The sequence below is a fragment of the Coenobita brevimanus genome, chromosome 14, assembly GCF_032717465.1.
Source record: "Coenobita brevimanus isolate Jiangsu-jjx chromosome 14, ASM3271746v2, whole genome shotgun sequence".
In the NCBI taxonomy this organism is placed as follows: Eukaryota; Metazoa; Arthropoda; class Malacostraca; order Decapoda; family Coenobitidae; genus Coenobita; species Coenobita brevimanus.
This window is the reverse complement of record NC_136967.1, coordinates 15,742,904-15,769,647: the sequence shown is the minus strand read 5'-3', so window position 1 is coordinate 15,769,647 and position 26,744 is coordinate 15,742,904. Positions and strand designations below refer to the sequence as shown.

The 26,744-nt window shown below is 41.2% G+C and overlaps 1 protein-coding gene across 1 annotated transcript; it reads left to right on the top strand.

Moving 5' to 3' along the window:
- The first annotated feature begins 1,811 nt into the window (after window positions 1–1,811).
- On the top strand, window positions 1,812–24,571 carry LOC145389979 (UDP-glucosyltransferase 2-like). Its single transcript, XM_080265077.1, has 11 exons — window positions 1,812–2,321; window positions 12,473–12,706; window positions 12,834–13,106; window positions 13,320–13,513; window positions 15,884–15,982; window positions 17,217–17,310; window positions 17,561–17,652; window positions 18,034–18,167; window positions 19,865–20,084; window positions 20,304–20,447; window positions 24,427–24,571. The coding sequence occupies exons 1-11, from the start codon at window positions 1,812–1,814 to the stop codon at window positions 24,569–24,571; spliced, it is 2,139 nt and encodes a 712-aa protein (XP_080121203.1).
- The last annotated feature ends 2,173 nt before the right edge of the window (window positions 24,572–26,744 follow it).

Here is a 26,744-nt window from a genome sequence, read left to right as displayed (position 1 = left end):
GAGTGATGAAACTTTCAGAACAATTAACCAACGGTCAAGGCCACATGGCAAGGTCAAAGTACGACCCGTGTATGTATGTTAACAAAATATTTGAAAACAGTTTTGACTCGATTTTAACCAAACTTGGTGGAACTGTTGTGGGTAAGCCAAGGAGTATGTATATTTTTTAACAATAGTAGGTCAAGGTTACAGGGCATGGACAGTTTAAACTATTTATCTTATATAGACAAAGCTTTGTGGAAGGGTTGAGGATAAGGCAAGAATAACAGGATTTGCTTTTTAAGAATAATCAATTAAATGTCAAGGTCATAGGGAAAGGATAAAGGCCAAGTTGTAGGGTAGTTTCAGTTATATATATATATATGGCTAGATAGATAGATAGATAGATTGATAGATAGATAGATTGGCTGTATCGTCCCGACTTCGGTCGGGATAGGCTGGTGTATCATTAAATCGTGAGGACCACGAAAACCTGAGGACGAGGGCACCAGGCACACCCCAAAAATTTTCTTCTTGGCTAATTTTTACCATTCATAGGTGTATTCATCGCCATAAAACCTACATCATCGTCTTTGTCGATGTTTTTTCCAGCTGATAAGCATGAAAAAAAATGGGGAAAGTCAAATACTAGTACTTTAAGATGAGGAAAATATATACTCATGCACAGTTAAATGAATTCCCAACGTCACAGCTCGAAAGTTTTCTCGGACACCCTATAATGTTAGGACATATATCGATAGAGAATTTTATCAGCTTTCTAATGAGACTAATCTCATTGTTGTATGATGAGTAGTTGCAGAGAAAATAAGAAAAAAGCAAGACACATATTCTAAATTTGACAAGGTTTTTCATTACGGTGTACCTCCTAACTTTATACCCCCATTTTTTCATGCTTATCAGCTGGAAAAAACATCGACAAAGACGATGATGTAGGTTTTATGGCGATGAATACATTTATGAATGGTGAAAATTAGCCGAGAAGAGAATTTTTGGGGTGTGCCTGGTGCCCTCATCCTCAGGTATTCACGGTCCTCACGATTTAATGATACACCAGCCCTGCAGTGGATACTCAAACGGATGATGATTATATATATATATATATATATATATATATATATATATATATATATATATATATACCTGTATATATATATATTCTGAGTGTTTCAAAAGTCCCTCACTAATTTGATTTTCAATTTTCTCTGCAGGTAATCAACCAACGACGTTCATTTTGTGGTAAACTCTTACTCAGTAGTTAAGAATTTTTTTGAGTCTTTATATGAAGTTTTGCACTGTTTTCTTCTGCTACCATGCTGACTCTAGAGCAAAGGTGCAAAATTGCTGCATGGCAGGAGGTTTTTCAATCCGTGGTTGAAGTGCAGTGACGATTCCGGGCAGTCTACGGACAGCATTATGCACTGGATAGGAACACCATCATCTCCACCCACCAGAAGTTCATGGAGACCGGAACAGTAAAGGACAAACCCCGATCAGGAAGACCTCGAAGTGGGCGGAGTGAGTAAAATGTCGAAACTGTCCGTGAGGTTTTAGCTCAGAGTCAAGGAAAGTCCATTCGGCGAGCAGCTGCAGAACTGAACATCAGCGTGACATCTATCCAACGGAGTTTGCGGCGTGATCTCAAGCTGTATCCATACAAGATCCTGGTGGTTCAGAAGCTGGAACCTCAAGATTACGATTGCCGAGTGGATATGTGTGAGACACTGCTGCATCACTACGAAGCAGACCCATTGGTCCTGAAGCACATGTAGTTCAGTGACAATGCTCTCTTCCACCTTTCTGGTCGCGTCAGTATGCGCAATACCTGCATCTGGGGAACTCACAATCCTGTGGAAACCCGTGTACATGAAAGGGACACGCCTAAATTGGTTGTCTGGTGTTCCATCTCCTCAGCTGGGCTGATTGGTCCGTTCTTCTTCTGGGATAAAGGTGGAAATTACGTGAATATCAATGGAAACAATTACCTTCATATGCTTCAGGAGTTCTGCATCCCCCGACTGTCAGCTGTAGCCAACATGCAGGAAGTCATTTTCCAGCAAGACGGTGCCCCTGCTCATTGCTCGCATGAGGTTCGCTCATTTCTGAATGAGCAGTTCCCAGATCGGTGGATTAGTTGCCTTGGTCCCATCGAATGGGCTGCTGGCTCGCCGGATCTTACACCATGCGACTTCTGTTTTTGGAGCTACGTTAAGAGCAAAATGTACACCACCAAGCCGCGAGACCTCCCCACACTAGAAGAACGGATCAGGAATGCGTGTGCTTCTGTTACTCCCGAAATGTTGACCAATGTCGGCCAAGAATGCGTAAATGGTGGCTTGTTTGTTTCGAAAAAGGCAGTACCCACGTTGAGGTGTACAAGTGACTTTCCAGTAGACTTATAAAGCCAAGTTTGATGCCACCAAAACTCTTGTGAATCGTAGACTCAGCAACAAATTGTCATTTGGTTCCTCTTCTAATTACAGTTTTAATAACTTCTAAAAAATAATGAGGGACTTTTGAAACACCCAGTATATATATATATATATATATATATATATATATATATATATATATATATAAACATTGTTACGGAACAGAGAAAACTGTCCCGCAAAGTTCCAGGTTCAAAACAAAAGAGTTAGGTAAAATTACAAGTTAAAGTTTAATGCTCAAACTAACAACAAAACATTCAGGACTCATAAGGATAATGTAATGGCAAAAACAGGTTAAATATATGGTTAACTGCAATAGCCTCTATTAACACGAAATTAGCATGAGTAAATTTATCTAAGTCAGCCCTGTTAAAATGAGATACCAGATAATACTCAGTGAATGCCAGATATATTATTACAGATACAAAATATTATTAATGATGGCTGACAACAAGAACCTTCACATAAATTACAAAAACCTTACTAGGCCCAAGAATCAACCTTATGCTACACAGTACAAGAAAAATGCAACGACAGTTATACTCAAATTACACACAGCTGCTAGATGGTTGGAGACTTCCTGAGAAACTCACAATAATAATAACTGTACAGGGGAGGACAGAGATGTGAGCAAAATGAGGAGCAGATCTAAGTGGCAATAATGCAGAGACTGAGCTCATTATATAGGGGCCAGCAGAGCTTGATACAACTTGTAAGAAGGACGCACAAATGAAGCCATAGGGGACAAAGAGCTGACAATCCTGCTCTGAACAACAGAAAGGACGACTTACTCTACTATAACGGTAGAAGGGGGGACTGAGGCAGAACACGCTCGTGATCAAACATGCAGCATACTGTGCGTTAAAATTACACAAAGGATGATGAAATCATAGGGTATGTAACAGCTCCCCACAAAGAAAAAGAAATTTACAAAGGAAATTTCTTATTACTCTAAAACAATCTGTCTAAAGTCTAGATAAGCAATCTGCAATAACATTTTCTTTCCCCTTGACATGTTGTATGTCTAATGAATACTCCTGAAGAAGTAGACTCCATCTTGTCAATCTCTGATTTTTATCTTTAAACTTACTAAGGAATTTCAGTGGGTTATGATCGGTATAAATGACTATGGGGTCAAAACCAGAACACAAATAAAATGAAAAATGCTGTAAACCCAAAATCAAGGCCAAAAGCTCTTTCTCAATAGTTGAGTAGTTCTTTTGAGGTGGAGTGAACTTCTTACTGTAATAAGATACAGGGTGTTCAATACCCTGATCATCCTCTTGCAGCAAAACAGCCCCAGCTCCTGTATCACTTGCATCAACAGCCATCTTAAAAGGCTTAGCAAAATTTGGAGTAGCGAGCACTGGCTGACTTAATAGGATAGCTTTAAGTTTGTTGAAAGAGGATTCACAGTTATCGGTCCAGACAAATTTAACTCCCTTTTTCAGTAGGTCTGTAAGTGGTGATACAAGAATTGAAAAGTTAAGAACAAATCTCCTGTAATAACCTACCATTCCCAAAAATCTTTGTAGCTCTTTCCTACTTTTAGGTCTGGGAAGATCACTTATAACCTGAACCTTAGCTCCTGGTGGTGCAACATGTCCATCACCAATTACATACCCAAGGTACTGAACTTTAGCTTGACCAAACTCACACTTTGATAAATTAGCTACAAGATTAGCATGAACCAAACACTCAAGAAATTTACTGACATGGCATAGGTGATCTTTCCAGTTGTCACTGAAGATTAATACATCATCAATATAAACAACACACCCTGCCAAACCCTCTGTTACAACATTCATGAGCTTCTGAAATGTGGCTGGTGCATTCTTCATACCATATGGCATTACAGAACATGCAAAAGTCTTTCCTAGTGTTACAAAACATGAGATCTTCCTAGCACGTTCAGTCATAGGTACTTGCCAGTGTCTCTTTAACAAATCAAACCTACTTATGTACCTAGCCTTTCCGATCTTGTCTATGCAATCTTCCACGCGAGGGAGAGGGTAAGTGTCTGTTTTGGTTATCTGATTAACACGTCTGTAGTCGATGCAAAGCCGCTGTGACCCACCTGGCTTAGGGACTAGAGTGACAGGAGAACTCCACTCGCTCTGACAGGGCTCAATCATCTTGTGGTCCAACAGGTAGCCAAGCTCCTTCTCGATGAGAGGAACTTTCACTGGGTTCACACGGTAAGGAGGCAGTTTAATTGGCTTTGCATCTCCAACATCGACATCATGCATCAACACAGTGGTTCTTCCTGGAATGGCACGGAACACTTGCGGGTACTCCTGCAGTAATACCGAAAACTCCTGCCTTTCCTCGGGAGGTAGATGAGAAAGCTTAGTCTGGAGATCATTCATGATATCAGGATTCTTCCCCAAACTATCACTCAGGCTCATGCTGCATGGGAGAGCTTCACTTGCAGACTCGGGTGGAACAGCTACAGTGCAGACTGGATTATTTTCGTCCCGCCTGTGATATAACTTTAGCATGTTGATGTGACGTAGTTGCTTGTTCTTTCTACGATCTGGTGTGGCGATGACATAGTTGACATCACTGAGTTTCTTCTCCACGAAATAAGGACCACTAAACTTGGCTTGAAGAGGTTGCCCATGCACTGGTAGCAGAATCAAAACCTGATCTCCTGGCTGAAAGTGGCGTAACCTGGACTTCTTATCATACCAAGTCTTCATCTTCTCCTGAGCAGCTCCTAAATTCTCTCTCGCCAGCTGTAAAGCAGTGGACAGCCGTTCTTTGAACTTCATCACATACTCCAGCAGGTTGACGTCATCTTCCTCCGACAGCCAGCATTCCTTGAGTAACTTAAGGGGTCCTCTTACTTCATGGCCAAACAGTAGTTCAAAAGGTGAGAAGCCCAGTGATTCATTTGGAGATTCTCTTGCAGCAAACACAACGAATGGAAGACCTTTATCCCAGTCTTTCTGATGTTCCAAACAGTATTTCTTGAGCATCAATTTGAGTGTTTGGTGATATCTCCCCAACGCTCCTTGGGTCTGGGGATGGTAAGCTGAAGACGTGATCTGGGTGATGCCCAACTCTTTCAGAGACTGCTTGAAAATGTTTGACATGAAATTACTTCCCCGGTCTGACTGTACCTCCTTGGGCAGACCAAACTTTGTGAAGAACCCTAGCATTTCCTTAACCACGTTCTTTGCTGAGATATTTCTAAGTGGAATGGCTTCAGGATAACGAGTAGCCATATCAATCAGGGTCAACACATAAGAAAATCCTGAAGAAGTCTTAGGAAGAGGGCCCACAATATCCACCAACACACGGGTGAATGGCGCCTCAAAAGGAGGAATGGGAACTAGAGGTGCAACCTTTTCGGTCTGATTACACTTCCCCACAACTTGACAGATGTGACAAGACTTACAATACCAGGAAACATCCCTGAAGATACCTGGCCAGTAGAAGTGTTTCATAATGCGTGCCACAGTCTTCCTCACTCCAAGGTGTCCTGCCAAACTGGAATCATGAGCCACTCTAATGATATCCTGCCTACAAACACGAGGGATGACAACTTGATGTACAACCTCCCATTCACAGTCGGCTGATGCTGTTGGGGGTCTCCACTTCCTCATAAGTACTCCTGACTTTATATAATAACAAGTAGAAGCACCAGCTGACTCTTCCTCACTGCAAGCAGAGTTAGCTAGACCTTTCAACTCAGGGTCAGCAACCTGCAACTCAACCAACTCTTGACGAGACAAATTATCAACACTACGGGGTACTGCCTCATCTGGTGAGTGGTCCAAATTAGCAAGAAAAGTGTCAGCTAGGATAACATCATCATCATCATTATCCTCCAAGTCACCAGTAACTTTAGACTTAGCCCTAGTGACAGCACATGCAGGGAACACATCAGGGACATCACAATCCTGGGTCGCAGCCACTGGCTCGCTAGACAACTGAGGAGTTGGACACACTTGACTTCCACCAATATCATTTCCAAGTAAGAAAGTTACACCTGACATTGGGAGTGTCTCAACCAACCCAACCATAACGGAACCATTAACAAAACCAGACTCTAAATTCACTCTGCACAGAGGGACAGAGAAGTAATTATTCCCTACACCTTGTAAGATTACAGTTTCATCAGAGGAATTAACATTAGAGCCTAGAACACTGGTCAGCATAAGGGATTGGCAAGCACCTGTATCACGATATATTTTAACTGATTTCCTGTCATTACTGTCCAGAGGACTGACAAAACCATCAGACAGGAAATTAGCACATGAACTCTTGAGAGTGTCACCCACGTTACTGCTCAAAAGAGGAGCTCCATCATGAGAATTTAAGTTACCCCTCAAAGCAGGTTCAGTTAACTCAGTTAAAGAATTCTGGGAACTCTCAAGGGTGGACACTAGACCAATTGACTGAATATTTAAAGACTCCTTTTTGTTCACATCACGCTGTTTCCTGAAACATTTCTCCATAGTATGACCAAGCTTACTACAATAAGTACATTTACTTTTCTGAAATCTAGAGGTGAAGCTGGTATTTACTTCCTGAGAAACATCATCTTTATTCTCTTTCCTGTTACCTGTACTCTGAGTAGAGGCAACGTACTTACTCTCAGCTTTCCCTTTTTCTCTAGAATATCTCTTGTGAGTGAGAACATATTCATCAGCTAAAACTGCAACATCAGACAAATTATCTATTCTTCTCTCATCAAGATATAGGCTTACATCTTTACTAATACACCTCTTGAAGTCCTCCAGCAAAATCATCTGCTTAAATTTACCAAAATCAGAATCCACATTCTTAGAATTTAACCACTGCTCTAACAGATCTTCTTTGATTTTTGCATACTCAACATGGGATTGCTTATCTTGCTTGTAAGTTGTCCTAAATTTTACTCTATAGGCTTCAGGAACAAGCTCATAGGCCTTAAGAATCAAGCTCTTAACTACATCATAATTATCAGATTGATCCTGAGGCAAAGATGCATAAGTTACTTGAGCTTTACCGGTGAGAACAGTTTGAAGGAGTACTGGCCAATACTTTTTGGGCCAATTAAAACCTGTAGCTACCCTCTCAAACAACTGAAAATACTTTGTTAAATCAGATTCATTAAAAGGAAGGACAAGTTTAACATTTTTAGCCACATCAAAATCATCAGAGCTAGATGATCCAGTTCCACCTTGTTTCATGCGATACTCATGGTCTGCCTGAAGCCTAGCAAGTTCAATTTGTGCCTGAGCCTGTATCTGTGCCTCCTGAATACGAGCCTGAGATTCAGCCTCCTTAGCACGTGCCTGAAATTCAGCCTCCTTAACACGAGCCTCCTGCAGAGCTAGCTGTAACTTAGCTAATTCAATCTGCGTTTGCTCATTTGGAGGAGTTACATTAAACAAGCTTTCATTAATCATGTCAACAATTTGATCTTTAGAATGATGAGAGCGAACAGCATTTCCCAGTTGTTGAGCAACAAGCTTAAGTTCATTCTTTGTTCTGTTTTCTACATCGCACACTGTTTGCACATTTGACAAAAAATCTTTGGCTCAATCAAGTGTAGTAATAGTAGACATCATGAATAAATCACAGTCACAAAATATCAAGCAATATCCTTATGATAATATCCTGAATATCCTGATATGAGGTCGCCAAATTTATGTTACGGAACAGAGAAAACTGTCCCGCAAAGTTCCAGGTTCAAAACAAAGAGTTAGGTAAAATTACAAGTTAAAGTTTAATGCTCAAACTAACAACAAAACATTCAGGACTCATAAGGATAATGTAATGGCAAAAACAGGTTAAATATATGGTTAACTGCAATAGCCTCTACTGTATTAACACGAAATTAGCATGAGTAAATTTATCTAAGTCAGCCCTGTTAAAATGAGATACCAGATAATACTCAGTGAATGCCAGATATATTATTACAGATACAAAATATTATTAATGATGGCTGACAACAAGAACCTTCACATAAATTACAAAAACCTTACTAGGCCCAAGAATCAACCTTATGCTACACGGTACAAGAAAAATGCAACAACAGTTATACTCAAATTACACACAGCTGCTAGATGGTTGGAGACTTCCTGAGAAACTCACAATAATAATAACTGTACAGGGGAGGACAGAGATGTGAGCAAAATGAGTAGGTCTAAGTGGCAATAATGCAGAGACTGAGCTCATTATATAGGGGCCAGCAGAGCTTGATACAACTTGTAAGAAGGACGCACAAATGAAGCCATAGGGGACAAAGAGCTGACAATCCTGCTCTGAACAACAGAAAGGACGACTTACTCTGCTATAACGGTAGAAGGGGGGGACTGAGGCAGAACACGCTCGTGATCAAACATGCAGCATACTGTGCGTTAAAATTACACAAAGGATGATGAAATCATAGGCTATGTAACAACATATATATATATATATATATATATATATATATATATATATATATATATATATATATATATATACACTAATGTTTAATAATGTTTAATAATATTCAGCTTAATTCTGCACGTTCCTTGAACATGCTTGGGGTTTCATTTACTTGGGACTTATCTTGGAAAGATCATATTACATCTCTTGTGAAATCTGCTTCCAAGAGATTAGGTGTGCTAAGCCGACTCCGTTCTTTCATTACCCCTGCGCAATTGTTGACTCTATACAGAGGTTTTATCCGCCCATGTGTGGAGTACAACTCTCATGTGTGGGGAGGCTCCCCACATACAGCTCTTCTCACTAGGGTGGAGTCAAATGCTTTTCGTCTCATTAACTCTCCTCCTCTTACTGACTCCCTTCAATCTGTCTCTAAGCCGCACTGTTGCATTTTCATCTCTTTTCTATCGCTACTTTAATGGTCACTGCTCCTCTGAACTGTCTCCATGCATTCCTCCACCTCTACGACGGGCTCGTAGCACCCGTCTAGCAGCAAACTCTCATCCCTTTTCTGTCCAGCTCTCTAATGCAAGAGTTAACCGTTACTCCCAGTCCTTCATTTATGCAACAGGTCAACTCTGGAACTGTCTCCCTCTATCTGTATTTCCTGCTGCCTATGATCTCCAGTCTTTCAAACGCAGTATGTCCAGGCATCTCGAAATGATCGGATCTTGAATTTGGCTTTCTATTGTATTTTGTTTTTCTCTTGGATGGAACTGTTATTGCGGGCTCATGGTCTTTGGTTCCTTCTTCCTCGCATAAAATATATATATATATATATATATATATATATATATATATATATATATATATATATATATATATATACAATTTAAACCAACTTGGCGGAAGGGTTATTTAAGTGTCAAGCAAGAACAATGGGATTCAGTTTTGAAAACAACCAGTCACTCTTCAAGGTCACAAGGCAAGGGCAAAGGTCGACCCATGTGTCTGTGTGTGTGAAGAAAATAACTAATGTAGTTTTGATCTGATTTAAATTCATCTTGGTGGATGAGCTGAGGATCATCCAGAAGGTTGACCTATTGTGTTTGAGAACGAAAGTTCAAAAGTTTAGTTCACTTCGCAAGGTCAACTTACACACTTTAACTGACGTAGGCTAAGCTTTGTGGATGGGTTCAGGATAAAACAAGGATAAAGATTCGATTTTGAGAGTAGCCACTAAAAGGTCAAAGTTGGAAGAAAGGTCAGTTGTCAAGGTGACTTGGAAAAGTCAAATTGAATAGATATCATTTGATCTGAATCGAAGTTGGTGGAGTAATTAATGGTTAGGCAAAAATTAAGTAATTCGATTTTGAGTTATCAGTCGCAGGTCAAGATCACAGGTCTGTCATCTAATTCCTCCTGCAATAATTGTTACGGTGTTTTAAAAGCTGGCATGGCAAGTTATACATAGAATTAGAGAGGAAGTAAAACAGGCACATTTGTCTTCCGAGAACTGCATCAGGCTGGCATAATAGTCAACTGATACAACTGTAATTTGGTATAGCCGTCCTCTGGTATAGCTGTCATCTGGTCTGTCATCTGGTACAGCCGTCCTCTGGTATACCTGTCATCTGGTACAGCTATTATTTGGTATAGCTGTCATCTGGTATAGCCGTCATCTGGCATAGTTGTCATTTGGTATAGCTGTAATCTGGTATAGCTGTCATTTGGTATAGCTGTCATCTAGCATACCTGTCATCTAGTATAGCTGTCACCTGTTTTAACCATCATCTAGCATAGCTGTTATTTGATATAGCTGTCATCTGGTATAGCTGTCATGTGGTATAGCTGTCATCTGGTGTTGCTGTCACCTGGTATAGCCTTCATCTGGTATAGCCTTCATCTGGTATAGCTGTCATCTGGCATAGCTGTCAACTGGTATAGCTACCATCTGGTATGCCTGGCTAAGAACAAGTCCACGAAGCAAATGTTCACAAAGACAAAAGTCTGGGAATATAAGTAACAAGGCTGAGCGAAAGATAAACAATTTGTTATGTGTTGCATCGCATCACTGGGACAGTTGGTAGATCTGTGAGCTCTGAGTTGAGCTGCTAATTGCTCCTAGTGGTGTAGCTTTGAAGGAATGAACGCTAAAATAGGTTAACTCTCTGAGGAGCATCTAAATCATACAGTCTTTTAGTAAACATTAGCTATTGTCTATACTCTATAAAATGTACTGTACATACATGCTCATGACAAGAGTTGCATTTTTGTTTTCTTTTTCACCTGGCAATCGACGAAATAGTTCTGTCCCACACGAATTGTGAATCGCAAGTTTGTGTGGATTACTTGGCTTGTGAGATGGACCAAGAATTTCGAAGGCTTGAATGATGAGTATATGGATGTGTGGCCAATTTTTACTGAGAACTCTGCTGAAATATTTCACTCTTATTTTGTCCTTCCTGTCCCTGTATCCCTCAAATATAATATAAGTGAAAAGAATGGTTAAGATGAACTATGAAGTTTCTCCGCGATTCCTTGACGATGCTAGTTATCGGATGGATCCTTGTCAGCTTTCGTTTTCCTGTGGTATTAGGTTCTTTGTCTGCAAATTTATATCATGCTTAGCATGTCATCGTATTGTATATATCTGGTTACACAACAAAAGTGCTGTTGGCTGTTAGCCTAAAACGGTTGACTGTTTTCTGACTCGTGCCACTGTTATTATGAGACTTTTTCAACATCACAGAACAGCACAAAAAATATATTTCTTGGTAGATCAATTACTTGTTCATGATTCTTCTTTTATGGTGGAAGAATTTTTCTAAAGGAGGAAATGTTCAAATTTAGGAAGAATAGTCTCAGGATGTGGGCACAATTCTTCTATTATGTTCCTTTGGCATTACATGTCACATAATATTCTAGGGATACTTAAAACAAGCCAAGTGTAGTATTGGGGCCATGATTTTAAGATGAAGTTCCTGTACCAGACGACTGTGGCTAGACCGACTATGTTTTGCACTGTCCTTTACATACGATAGTTAGTTGCGCCAGTTATATAAATCAGTGACATGAGCCTTTAAAATCGCCAGCGCGCATACTTTAATCAGACTAAAAGCGCATTCCACTCGCAAGGATGCAGTAGTGGTATGGCTTTCACATGGTTCATATCATCTGTGTAACCGTCGGACAAACGAGGACACTGCACCGTATGCCCGCCATCGCCAGCCTGACAAAAGGCAGTCTACATCTGGCAGGCTGGGCATTCCTGGGCATGAAACTAGTGATTAATTATAAATATCTGTTTTGCTCCTGTTATTAATACTTTGAATAATCGCCCACAATGTCATGTGGAAATGGGGCGGTTAACCATATACATCTGAAACAATTTGAGTGTCCCTCAGGGCAGTCGCCCCGCTCGTCCCCTCTCCTCCCCTCCGTCGATACGCCACTGGTCACAATTATTCATTCACTGCACTTGTTTGGAAATCAATGATCTCATACGTCTGTCCGGACTCAGCAGAGCCATCACGGCCTTTCATCATAACAACCTTTGTGTGCTTGTGTCATTACACTTCTCCAGGCACAGTTTACGTGCCACACTTGCCTCACTTCTGCTGTAGCAGAAGAGCCCCACTTATTTTGATACGTTTTCTCTATCTGACTCAGAGCACTTGATTTACACAAGATCATACCGTGATATGTGGCTGCCAGGCGGTGTGATGGTGACGGCGGCAGTGGTGTTGTTGGTGGAGATGGCGATGGCCGTTAACTTAGCGGCAACAACTGAGCCGACACAAACTACTGTCGCCTCTCGGATCCTGGTGGTGGATCTCTTTGGGACTCCCAGCCACAAGAACTTCATTATGGCCATCGCGGAAGAGCTTGCTCAGAGGAACCACACGGTAGGCAGCACCGAGGAATTTTCTTTTTAGTCTGTTCCAGTACTTCCTTTATGTTTACAATTTCCCTTTCTGATAACGTGATGTAGAGCAAATAGCATTACTAATCTCTTTCATTCTGTCCACAAAGATAACCTACCTATCCGGCTTCGAGTCAACACGTGTCCGACCCAACGTGAGGGAAGTGTATATACCCGACACTAACTTCGTCACTTCTTTGCCCAACCTCTTCACCTCCCACCACTGGGGTATGGTCAAGAGTATACTGCCTGTAATGCACACGTTCTGCGCCCAGGGTTTGGCTTCGCCCAAGTTCCAAAGCATCCAGGAAGAAAAGTTTGATCTCGTCATCCTGAGTATCACTCTCACGGATTGTTTTTTACCCTATGCATATAAAAATCAGGTAATGCTGCACCTTGTTTATTGCTATTGGAAATATAATATTAGAGGTTTCTGTCTAGTTGTACATACTTAAAGTATGTTTGGTGAAAGAAATATGACGGACTTCATTAGTAATAGAAATTACACAGCCCTTAGGTTTCATTTTTTTTTTTTATCATGCAACATTTGCAAGAACTGTTTCTCATTAGTAAAGCATATCTGTTCATCTCTTCAGATACCAGTGATTTATGTGTCTCCCAACGTGATTCAAGGCACGTACAGTGATATGGCTGGCACCCCTTACTTTCCATCTATCGGAGGTAATTTCGTCTTGGACCTGGACTTTCCGCTCACCTTCACCGGCAGACTACTCACCGTTCTGTACGACCAGTTTTTCCTCACCTGGATGTACTGGTACTACGTTCCACGGTAGGCTATGTTACAATTTTTAGTTACCCTTAAAGGGGTGTTATGAACATTTTTATGTTAAAGGATACGTTTTTTATAAAACTCTTTAAATTTGTTACAGTGCAAAAGCAAATAAAAAGTAAGTGCATGACTACTGTGATCTCCACTCAAATGTACTGAAGCGAAGCTTGGGCCTTGCTGGAAGAACACAAGTCAAGAGTGAGAGCAGTGGAAATGAGTTATCTGAGAGAAGCATGTGGAGTAACGTGGAGAGACAGACAGATACATGAGGAAGTAAAAGAATGCTGTGATGTTGATGTGAATGTGAATGAAGAGCGCTATGAGAAATACTCTGAGATTGTTTAGCCATGTGGTGAGGATGAGGAACGAGAGACTGAGTAGAAGAGAGTGCATGAGTGAGGTAGATGGGGGAAGGTGGAGGGGAAGACCGAAGATGAGATGAGGGGATAAAATGGAGAGATATTTGAGGGAGAGAGGGTGTGTGAGTTGAAGGCAAGACAGTCAAACTCTAGTGGATGGAGTGACCTGGAGGCAATTTGTGGCCACTCTTTGTGGGACAAAAACGTCTGGGTATAGAGAGGTGGATAAATAAATAGACAGATAGAAGGCGAAAGGAATGGATTTCATTACGGCAGCTGCCGTTTTCCAAACCTACATGTTGTGCAATTGAGCCAAGTCCATTTTCCTGATGATCCAGAAGGAGAATGAGTCACATAATGAGTGAACTTAATCTCATGTTGCCCAAGTCTTCAAGTCTTTTTTTTTTATTTTATTTTTTTTTTTTAACTTCTCTGACCCCAGTGAAGACAGTTCAACTGAGTTTGCAGTCTACCATGACAACAACCATTCAATCAGCAGGGAAGACCAGGGTGTAGCAAACGAAATTTAATTAAATCTCCTTTGGCACAGCTAGAGTATATATGTGGGAACAAGAATGGCCCAGTCTACACCTACAACCTGCTGCTGTCTTGTATGGAGATAGTATCTTCTAGCCCAAACTTTAAATTAATAGCCAAAATCACCTGCACTTGGAGAAGCAGAGGGATCATTAGACTCCTTGGCAGCAGATCCACTGACTGCTGAGCTTCACAGAGGCAGATGCATTATGATAATCAGTTCATTTAAGGACACTTCACGAGGCCACAGACTATATTCAGCTCCATCAAAAGATTTCATATCTTTCTGCACTAGTGTTTGCCATGGAGGCTATTTCAGTGAAAGACTACATACAAAATGACGTAATAAGAAAGCTCACACTAATGTATACAATCTTTATTTTGGCAGTAAATTTCTCTGAGTTTGTTTCTGGTTGTCTATTTGGTATCACCTCTTATCTAGAACTTAGTTTTCATGATACGTTTGTAAATCCCTACCATAAACATTTCCCAAGCCCAGTTCCGGTACAGAGAAACTCTTATTATGGCGCACATTTCTTAAACATTCACGTTTATGCATGTACGCACACATACACGCACGTTTTAGTGTGTACATACATTAGCATTATTTGATTTTATGTGGTGATGCAGCAGTGAAGTAACAACATTCCTCTTGAACTGGAAACAATGATCAGCGATAACGTCATCATTATGATTTGCTTTGTAATTTCTATAAATGGATTGGCAAAACCTAGCTGAATAACCAGAAACGTGTAATGCAAGTATTGCATTTGAAAGCTAGTGATAGTCTTTTCATATACGAGTATTCATTTCGACAGGCCATGGTTTCTCGACTTTCATCTTTCCCGAATGCAATAATTCATAATCGTTCGCAGAGACTACTTTAGGCATGATTTTTATTCCCATGAAGGAAATTTTAATCCAGTTTTGTTGTATCACGATTATCAGTTAGCTGATACGAAAACCTTTTTTTTTTTTTTTTTTTTTTTAACTTGTAGAAGAGAGCAGCAAATCTCTGGAACACACACACACACACACACACACACACACACACACACACACACACACACACACACACACACACACACACTCACACACACTCACACACACTCACACACACACACACACACACACACACACACACACACACACACACACACACACACACACACAAACTGTCTTCAATTGAGACTTACAATAAATTTCCATTGATTCTTTACGTATATATAATGTTGTTGGACGTGAACTGAACTGAAATCAAGAGCCTGGTTTGATTTTCAAAACACATTAACCATCCACTACGTGCAATCTGTGCAGAGTTAAAGCTTGTCTTACTCTCGCAATGACAACTGCATCACGCAGATATAAAAAGTTTATGTTTAATATCGACAATTACACAGTGTGTAGTGTTCAAATTGTCCCTGGTACACTTAATAGGCCTAAGTGGCTCTCATGGCTCTCGTGTTTACTTTAGGATGGATGCTGACTGTCGATCTCGCAAGCTGTTTACAGACGACGTGCCCAGCCTGGCCGAACTGAGGGTCAACAGCAGCAGCCTCTTCATCACTAACAGGTGGGAAAGTTGATTATTTGTCTGTCTGTCTGTCTGTCTGCTTAAAACAATTTGTTAATTCAGTCATTTAGTTCACTGGATGACTTCTTAATCAATGAATCAATAAACTATAATAAGCAGCTATTTAATTTATTGGCTACTTTTTGTAAGCCATATAAATGTCTGAAAACTTCCAAGATTTATTAATAAAACGACCAATAGGTTCAAAAGAGTAGTGACTTATTGCGATAATCGCTGGAAAAGAGTATGCAGTAGGCAACTGTACATGCAAGCAAAACTATGAATCAAAGATTTGTTAATTGACCCATGCTGATATCTGCAACAGACTATATAATTAGTACTTGGCCAGACCATTTTTTTTTGTTTTTGTTTTATATCAGTTTATTTTCAAAGTGTCATCAAATCAGATGTATTTTAGGGTCTGGCACTGGATCCACTTTTTGTAACCGAATGTATTAGGAGAGACGACGTATTTTTCGTGTAAATAGTACAACCATGCAGTGCCATATTACATTGGTACTTTCTGTTTTATTGTACAACTGGTTGTACAATTAAGTAACGTATCTCAAATGGCTCAACAGTAGAGACATCAACAAGCAAAAATAAATAATAATAATAAAAAAACTGTAGCCATAACCTAAATATTGCTGCATGCACCACTGAAGTAAGTCTCTCCAATGACTCGATGAAGAAAACCAATCGTGGTTCATGGTGAGTTTTTCTAAACAGCAGAGGACTGATTGCTGTTGTAAAGAAGCCATAGAAGTGCACCTTTGACAAGATAAATGTATGTCATTCTGGCAGGTATTGATAAGTCTAGTAGCGTATATCAAGTATATATGATCAAGGATTCTACTCCCGCCACGGCTGCTAGGTGGCATCTTGACCACTCTCCTGATGGCTTTATTTATCCCTGAAAAGAAAAAACAAGGAATACTTGTCATATATGTTCTGCCTTTGGTAGAAGGTGAATAAAAAGAATAGTCGCTGGAAGATGGATATCTTCACTTTCTGTTCTTGGAGGCTGTTGGGACGGCCATACCTTGTGTTCGATTCACCCACAGGTGACAGATTTTTTTTATTTTTTTTTATTATGTATAATAGGATCAGTGTCGGTCTTTGTCCCTCAAATGGCCTAGATTATGGCAGCTTTTTCTTGAACCCTTTGTCTCAGACTTGATAATGTGGGACTGACACAGTGTATGTAATTGAGTGAGGTTGTTGTTGTCCTTAGCGTGCGGACTATGGAAACGCCGGCGATGCCTTACACTCCCAGTGTGGTTCACGCTGGAGGTATCCATTGCCGTCCTTCACAGCCGCTTTCCCCGGTGAGTCCTTCTCCTCCTGAAGTAGAGTCAGCAGTCCACCAGCTCAAAGACAAGAGTTTGAAGACTAAACCACCATGAATTTTCATATTAAAATGACATTCTGAAGGAAGGGACTCATTCGACTTGGATTTCAAATATTCGGCATTATTTATTTTCATCCATTAATATATAATAAATTACTTTGTAACAATACATTATTTGCAGCAATAATAACTTCTAACACTGACAGATTATTTTGTATATATTTGAGGATCTGGAGGAGTGGGCTGCTGGTTCAGGTAGTGAAGGCTTCATCTACTTTAGTCTGGGATCCGTGGTGAAGCCTTCTGACATGCCAGAGAAGTGAGTATCTCCTTTCCATTATATCGTTGTAATGGACATTGATAGTGTTGCTGTTAATTCTGTACCTACCTTTGTTAATGTACCTTATCAACCATAATACTTGGAATTTTGATTTTATTACCGTTCCGTTTGACTTGAATTACTAGGAACTATACAGTACATGGTATCTAATAGAGTAGGATATACTTCATTCTGTAGGATATGGGCAAAATATAGTACTGAAGGCAGTGTAGCAGATCCGATACACACTGCTGAACGCATTATGTGTGTGTGTGTGTGTGTGTGTGTGTGTGTGTGTGTGTGTGTGTGTGTGTGTGTGTGTGTGTGGTTACTTGTTCCGGCTTGGTACTGGAGGTATTAAATGTGTAATTGTGTCGGCAGGTACCGGTCGGTGTTCCTGAAGGTGTTCGCGTCGCTGGAGCAGCGAGTCCTGTGGAAGTGGGACGAGGAAACCATGGAGGGACTCCCGCCCAACGTGCGGCTCAACAAGTGGCTTCCCCAGCAGGATGTGCTCGGTCAGTGTTCACCTTTGAGACGACCCAGCATTCTGTAACTGCCTCGTGTTCCTTTATGTAGATATAACGAAGCTGAGCAGATAATAAATAATGTTGTTATTTAATTTCCAAGGTATGAAATTATTGTACATTTATTACTGCAAGGGGATACATGGTTGATTTAATCTACTCACTAGTTAACTGCATATTCAGATTCGTGTTATTAAAAAATTCTTTTATGCTGCACTAATATCAGTCATGTAATGAGTGGCTAAGAGATGGGCGAATAATTCTTCCGTCATGGAGGATCAAGGCATCGATATGATACAGGAAAGGAATAAGCGATTATTCCCCCGAGCTAGACCTAGATAGATCATAGTAGTCCTGCTAGGATTACAGGAGAGCGCTACCCCTCCCAGCAAAGGCAGCTACACGGGTGCGGCGCGAACTCTCGACCTCGCGATCTCGAGTCACATGCTTTACCACTGAGCCACCCCGCTCCCCCAAAAAAGAATAAGAGGTGCACCGTGTATAAATCACTTGCAAGTGTGGGCATGTACCGAACACCGTGAACTCTATTGCGTCAAATGAAAGGATGTTCTGACCTCTGGGCAGCCAGCCATCACAGGAGGGACGTGGAGGTCACAGAACTTTCTCTCTTCAAATCTTATACTCAATGTGGTACTCTGCCTTAATGACTTCTGTGGAGTCGGTAGACAAATATGTTCCTAACTAACCACTGACCATCATGGGAGGAAGGTGGATATCGCAGAACACCCATCTCACATCTTAAAAAACACTGTAACCATGTACCTTAATATCCATGTTCAGTACCAGACATGTTGGTTTTCACTGTCTAAACAACAACCACCAATAGAGAATGCCAAAGCGTCCTTCCTAAGAGGATGAGTCACTGAACACTCCTCAGGATCACATTGCTCTCTGCCATACAACGCTGACGGCACTGGCCACTGAATGTACTTCTGAACCAATTACCCTAAGCCGTCCAACGCTGAGGGTACGGGTCATTAAACATCTCTAGGATTACACTGCTTCAAGCCGCCAAGTCTCGAGGGACAGCCACTGAACGCTCCTAGCAACGCATTGTTTGTGGCAGTCCAACACCAAGGGAACAAGTCAATGAGCGCCCTTAGAATCACATTGCTTTCAGGCTCCCAGCGCTTATGGAATGATCCAGTGAACTCCATTAACCAATATCGTCCATTCATCCCATCCTGACTACTCACATCATCGGCAGACGTCCAGTTCATTCTCAAAGATGTCTCCCTCACTGTCACACGCCCAACTCGTTTTTAGGTTAAAGTTCTTCTCTTTATAACATATTCTGAAATTTTTATTTTGTATATAGCTCCTTAAAATGTGTATAAATACTAGCATGTATTGTGTATCTCTAATGTAAAAGGAATTGTTTGACGTTTGTTTTAATATAATCGAGTCCATAATTCTTGATTGAAATGCTACGCGATGTAAAGTAGCTTTTATCCTGTTAGCCACGATGAGAATAAACTTGTATTCTGAATATAATGAAGTCCGTAATGAGTATCCAAAGGTTAAATAACTTTTGTCTTGTCAAAAGCCACCTTGGGTTGAACTTCAGAAAAAACCTGTGAGCTTTAAAGTACAGGTGGTTTCATTCAGCTGTATGTCAGATTTGTCATGTCGTCTACGAAGCACAATCTTACATTCGATATTTCCAGGTCACCCTCAGTTAAAGTTATTCATCACACACGGGGGCCTCCTGAGCCTGCAGGAAGCCACCTACCATGGAGTTCCTGTCCTTGGCTTGCCTGTGGCCACAGACCAAAGGCACAATCTTAATAAAGCACAGCGTGAGGGCTGGGGCCGGGCACTGCACTGGGTGGACCTGACCTACGACACACTACGCAGCAGCATCCTGGATGTTATGCATGATACAGGGTAAATCATACATGGACGTGTATTTTTCCTATTCTTAAATTGACAGGTGAGAAATTATATAAAACTTTTCACCATATTAGATTATACTCGAAGTGGTTCATGGAAAAAAAAAATAAATAAATAAACGGTTACTCTTACGAAAGTTTTAGCTTACCTCAGTTATTAATGACTCTTTCTGTTGTATCAGTGCGTGTGGAAGTTGCATATATACTCTCACAGGATGAAGGAGGAAGTGGCGCGTCGGTCGAGCGTGATGCGTGACCAGCCAATGTCGCCGGGGGCCTGGACTACCTACTGGATCGAGTACGTCATCAGACACCGCGGTGCCACCCACCTTCGCTGCCCTGCCGTTCTTATGCCTTGGTGGGTACTTCATAATACCAAGGATAGTTCTCCACGACTTTTATCCATATCTTCATTTGCTCATTCTTTATCCTGGTGTGTTTCTCTTTATTACTTTAAAAAAGTTTATTATTTTTCTCAAGTTAATTTTATAAAGTCCAAAATTATTGTTACTACTACTGCTGCTGCTACTACGACTACTACTAGTAGTAGTAGTAGTAGTAGTAGTATCACTACTACTACTACTATTATTATTAGTATTGTTACAATCGTCACAAAATGATATTTGTGGCACCTGTGTAGGTGCTACATAATGAGTTACGGCTGGAGCTCCTGGGGAAGGTCCTGTAGACGGTCTTCTCTGTCATCTTGAATTCGCTGATAGTCTATCATAGAGATACCTGTGACACTTGTACTGAGCGTGGGAGTAGGCGTTGGGAGAAGCATGATCATCAGTGACATCTGAGGAAAGTGCTGTATTGGAAATGGCTGCAATGGAGACATCTTTGGTGCACAGTGAAGTTGCTGGGACGGTGATGGCCGGTACGATATCAGTTGCTGTTATTGAAGCTGTGATAATTATGGATTTAGGACGTGTGGTAGTCAAGAAGGTCACGTCAGTCTTCCTCCTAAAGCCCCAGTCACACTGCAGGTACGACTTGTCTCTCACCTGAAAATCGCGAAACCAGTCCCCGACCACGGAGGTCTCCGAGCAGTCGTGCCACCGATCGGCTACCGGTGGTCATCCAGTGTTCGTCCAGCGTCCGTCCAGTGGGCGGCCGAACGGCGACCATGGCCAGGTACACACAGGTCAAGACACTGACGGATGGCCGGCCGGTCGTTGGCAGGCCGCCAATAAACGGCGGCCAGTCCGCGTCCTGTTACAGTTTAGACCGCGACCACTTCACCGACGTCAGCCGCGGATTGGCCGGCGGCTGGTCCCGGTCCAGCCCACAGCCTGTCGCTCGACAAATCGCCAGCTGGACGGCGGCCGGACTTCAACCACCACCCCTGACAAGAGGCTTGTGGATGGCGGCCGCCGCAGTCCAGTCGTCGCCTTGACGGAGAGCAGACGGCCACAGCACAGAGCGGGTGGCGACCGGCCTCCATCCGGATAGCAACCACCGCTTAAAAATCAGGTGTCGCCGACCAGTCGCGGTCCGTAAGCCTGCCAGACGCAGTCCAGCAGCCCACCGGGCGGCTTCCGTGCCACGACATCGGTGGTCGCGGGGAGGTTTTTCGTGCAGCACGAAAAACCTCGTGACGATTTTTTGGTCGCCATGGTGGCCTGAGGCTAGACCGAGACATATGAAGACCGGTCGTAAATCTCACCAAAACCACCCACGACTTGCAGGTCGCGGGTGGTTTGCGATAAGTCGTACCTGCAGTTTGACTGGGGCCTAAATGTCCTGTGCTTTGGAATTCTCTATTGTTGGTGTGTCTCTCTGGGCGGCAGTTTGAGTAGTCTTGAGTGAAGTTGTCAGGAATTTTTGGAACCCTTGAATTATTGTGTACAGGCCATGTTTGCATGTTTATTCGGTAATAGGATAGTCAAACCATGTGCCTTGTTTTGTCATATGGTCAGAAGTTCTAGTGAGCTTCTGGCAGCCTGATAATGGACTCTGTTTTTATACCCCTGACTCCTTTGGAGGTTTTCATATGAGTTACCGAAGTGTCTTCACTTTCCTTGCCTCCTTTTCTTTAGCCATTCATTACCATCGTTTTTTAGTGGATCAGATCAGATATTCCCTTGCCAGATTCTTCCCCCGCCCCCCTTCCCTACACTTATTTTTTTACTATATGTCGGTGATCAGTGAGGGACAATTGGTCTGATTAGCGACCTATAATGAGTGGATGATATGATGGCCAGACAATAATTATGAATACATACATACATACATATATACAGTACATATTTATATTGTATATATATATATATATATATATATATATATATATATATATATATATATATATATATATATATATATATATATATACACATAGAGAGAGAGAGAGAGAGAGAGAGAGAGAGAGAGAGAGAGAGAGAGAGAGAGAGAGACAGTGGGGGGGGGGCGGATATAAGTACTCTTATGTATGTGCGAAAGATCTTGCTCTCCTTTGTCGACTTGTATCTTGCAATTTAAGCCTCACTTACTGGCATTTATTGCCCTAACTCTGTCCCTTCCACTCGGGTTTCTCGTTACTACTGGTCTGACAGGGCAAATGCTTGTGACTATATAATATACTAGATGTTTAACAGAAAAGTACTAATCCAACTGTGTCTGTCACTGATTCACTGGCTCCTTTTAGTTTGATCCAGTTTTAGTCCATTCAGTTCTCTGCCTTTCTGTCGTATTCCAGGCATCCTGTAACAGTTGTCTGGATTGTCTGAGAGAGGATGTGGCAAGACAAATAATTTTCTCCCATTCTTCTCATCATGGTTCCTGCAGGTTGAACTCCTCTGATGAGATGTTAATTTTGTCTTCACTTGAGCTAAACTGTTAATTACCTTTTTCCTGGTGCTGCGATGCCCCTTTTCTTTGGACGCCAGAGTTGATTGGCAATGTCGGTGGAATGGCAACAACCTGCTGTATTTTGAACCGCAGATAGGGACTGGTCAACTTGCCTTGTTTGTCTTGTATTATCTCTTCCCCTGATTGTAGGTTCAGCCATAAGATATATATTATATATCTATCTATCTATCTATCTATCTATATCTGTCTATCTATCTATCTATATACAGTATATATATATATATATATATATATATATATATATATATATATATATATATATATATATATATATATATATATACATATATATATATATATATATATATATCTATCTCTCTATATATATATCTGTCTATATATCTATCTATATACAGTATATATATATATATTGACGAATTAGCTAATGGAAAAAAATGACTTAGGAAATGGATATAAGATATAAAATTTCGTACTAGGAAGAGCAGTTATATCTGTAGTGTAGCCATCCACCTGACAGTCACTATGTAGGTGAATGCATGAGATGAATCTGTAAGTAAACAGATTTTAAATGGGAGGGTTTACCTCACCCAGAACACATTGCAGGATATGCGGGTATGATTGTATTTACTTTTGTGTTCATGGGATGAAATCTTAAAAAAAAAAAAAAAAACGATGTATGAGAAATGGATTTAAGATTCTGAGATCTCTACCCGAAAATATCTGAATCTCATTGGCATCTAATGGCTGAAAGTAGCCAGACGAGACTCATGTAAGCCAGCATTTATTGCGTTATTTTTTTACAGACGAGGACTCTTTCTTCTTGGTGATATCAATATTTTAATTTGCTCTATCCCGTGAAAGGTTCTCACACACCACGAGTTCATTTTACACAGTTCTAAGTCAGGAAAGTGTGTAGTGTTCTGATAAACTTTGAAATTGACGCTTATCATCGGTCACTTCAGTGTTGTTAGTCTGAGGAACGTACAGTATAGAAACAGCAGCTTAAAATCTGTATGTGAGACTGGAGATTATCAAGTCTCAAAATGCAGAATCTCTCATGAGTTACCTACCGGATTATTACTTTGTTCAGAAACGTATGGCCTATCTAAAAAGCTACATTAGCCCTTTAAATCCATGCCTTTGACAAAGTTAATTTTTTCACATGTTTCAGAGTATACGGTAGTTAATTTCCTCATAACTATGTTGATTGTCCTCCATGCTCAAGTGAGTTTTCCTTAGGTACTACAGAGCTTTCTTTTATACTAGGTAGGATTCCCTCTCAGCTTTCTATGCATTCCACCCACTGATCTTGATTTAATATTCTTGTTCTGAAATTCTCCACTCACGCATCATGGTTTCTGACATTAACTCTACCTTCCTCTGCTCCCTTCACAAAACCTCTTGCCAGTTGATCTACCCTTTATTCACATCACTAGTATACCCTTCATTTGCCAGATATGCGAAGAACTATTGATTCTACTAATGAGCAATCTTTGGTGCAGGTACCAGCTCTATAACGTGGACGTGTGGCTAACGGTGGTGGCAGTGACGGCAATTGTTCTACTGCTGATCTTCTACCTCGTCTACATGTGCCTTCGTTGTTTCGTCTCCCGTTGTCTGACTCACCGGAAGACTAAGAGAGACTGAACACTTAAGCTACTACGTACTTGATACGCACAATGCAACTTGATACTACATTATAGTCTGATGTGAGCAATAAGTAGCGTCCTTGGCTACTAATAGTTATTTATCTTTCAAATTTTTAATTACCATGATTTTCCCATTCAGAAAGAGCTAATATGTTTTTTTACTTTTTCCCTTCCTGTAGATATATTGCATAGCAAGTACAGTGGTAACCAACCAACCCTAAAGAAGAGTGGTTGTTATAATCTGATCCTTATGGAGCACATAATGTGATACACTGTAATTATCTGCTTGTTCTATGAGGGAAGAATCAATGATTACTGCTAATAAAGCATTTGTGAGATATGAGAGGCCGTTTCTCTGTGCACAGTCCTTAGACGACAGGAAATACTTAGATAGTACCAGTAAAATCAATTAACTGCTGTTACCTGGGAGGTGTAGACACATTACTGAAGATGTGAGGTTCATTTATGGTGTCTACGTGGTGTATGTGGGATATTTGATCACTGACAATGGTGAACGTCAGTAGAAGATCCTGACCTCCCAGCATCACTATTCTTTTGTAGCAGTTACCACTATATTTCTAACGTGATACTGGCAATGTGCTGTTTTGATGTGGTGTATGTGGGAAGTTAGCATTTTGCTGTGATGAAAGTCAGTAGAAGACTCTAGCCTTCCAATATCAGCTCCTTCCTCATAGCTTTTACCTTTGGATGTGGCGCTGACGAGTAGCCTACATGTGGTGGCGCTGTGCACCGTGTGTGGTGCTAAGCAACTGCGACGCCCATCCACGAGCCAAACCTCCACATAATTCCCTGTACCTCGCCGTGGTGAAAGACGGTGGTCCAACTCGGACAAGGTGCTGTCTGCTACTAGGGGACGCCGGTTTCCTGCACGCTGTACCTGTCCCCTAGAAGCAGTTGCTTGCCTGTGGTCGATGGGTCTGCTCGACCTGACGGTTGAGTTACGCAACAGCAACAACAATAGCGAAACCTTAGGATGCTGGCAGTGCTTCTAACACGCTGAAAGACAAAAGTAGCGAAGATCTGAAATATGTTTGACTTCAATCCACAGATGCCCCATTCCTCTCTCCTTGCCCTCCTCCTTCCTCGAGAAAATGCTGGGTAGACCTACTTACCGGTACGTGACAGGTAAACGTATCTGACACTAGCCAAGGTAGCCCATTTAAGTTAAAATGATTGAAAAATGATATGCCAAAGGATTAGGACATTTAAATTCATTTTGTCAGACGCCAGAGTTCTCTTCCTGTGAAATTATCAGGTGTTAGAGTAAAATCTATATTTAGTGTATTATGCCTATGTTTCCAAAAGATCTTATTTCCTCATTTGCCTAATATTCCACCTACAGAAGTGTTTTACAAGCTAAATCACTACATCACGAAGGAAAGAAAGTTTCAGTGGCAAATGAAGTGGTTCAGGCAACAGTGACCAAATGTTTTGGTATCAAGCATTGTGCATGTGCACATCCAAGTATGTTTCCTCCTGCAATCCCCTTTACCCCCCTCTCCCTCTTCGAACATACCCAGGCAAATCGCCATTCCCTTCTCACCCTAGCTAAGAGTAAAGCTTCAATTCTTCAATTCAGGCTCTCATGACGAGATTCAGAGCTCACACTTAGAAGTCGAAGAGTGGAGCTAAGTTACTGTATGTGGGTGTTCAATATCCATTAAGGAATAGTGCTGTCTAAAACATAATCCTGTTATATATGACACCAGAGTCGAAGTTTCTTTGCGGATGTTATATTAATTACATTTATTAGCAAAAACTATGAGTTTAAGAGCAATTATCCACATAAATGTTTAGCAGAAAACTGTTGTTGATAACTGTCCCGGTGTCATATGCACAATGTTGTTAAAGGGTGGTGGTTCCCTCTCTCCCTTAAAAGAACCAGTGCCGACGGAGGCTACGCAGGTGTGATGCCAGCATATGATAACTTGCCATATCTGATATATTACCAATATACCGGGAATCGAATCCGGGACTCTCAGGTGAGAGCGAGGCAGCATACCACTACACCACGACCAGGTCGTGGTGTAGTGGTATGTTGCCTTGCTCTCACCTGAGAGTTCCGGGTTCGATTCCCGACATATTGGTAATATATCAGATGATTTTTCCCGTGTACAATACAGGTTTCTCCCTTCATAACTTGCCATACT

Excerpts from the sequence above, each read along its gene's own strand:
- LOC145389979 (XM_080265077.1), top strand. The coding sequence starts at position 1,812 with ATGCGCAATACCTGCATCTGGGGAACTCACAATCCTGTGGAAACCCGT. Across the intron at positions 2,322-12,472 it reads CCAATGTCGGCCAAGAATGC|CACTTGATTTACACAAGATC; the intron begins GTAAATGGTGGC and ends TCTGACTCAGAG. Across the intron at positions 12,707-12,833 it reads TTGCTCAGAGGAACCACACG|ATAACCTACCTATCCGGCTT; the intron begins GTAGGCAGCACC and ends CTGTCCACAAAG.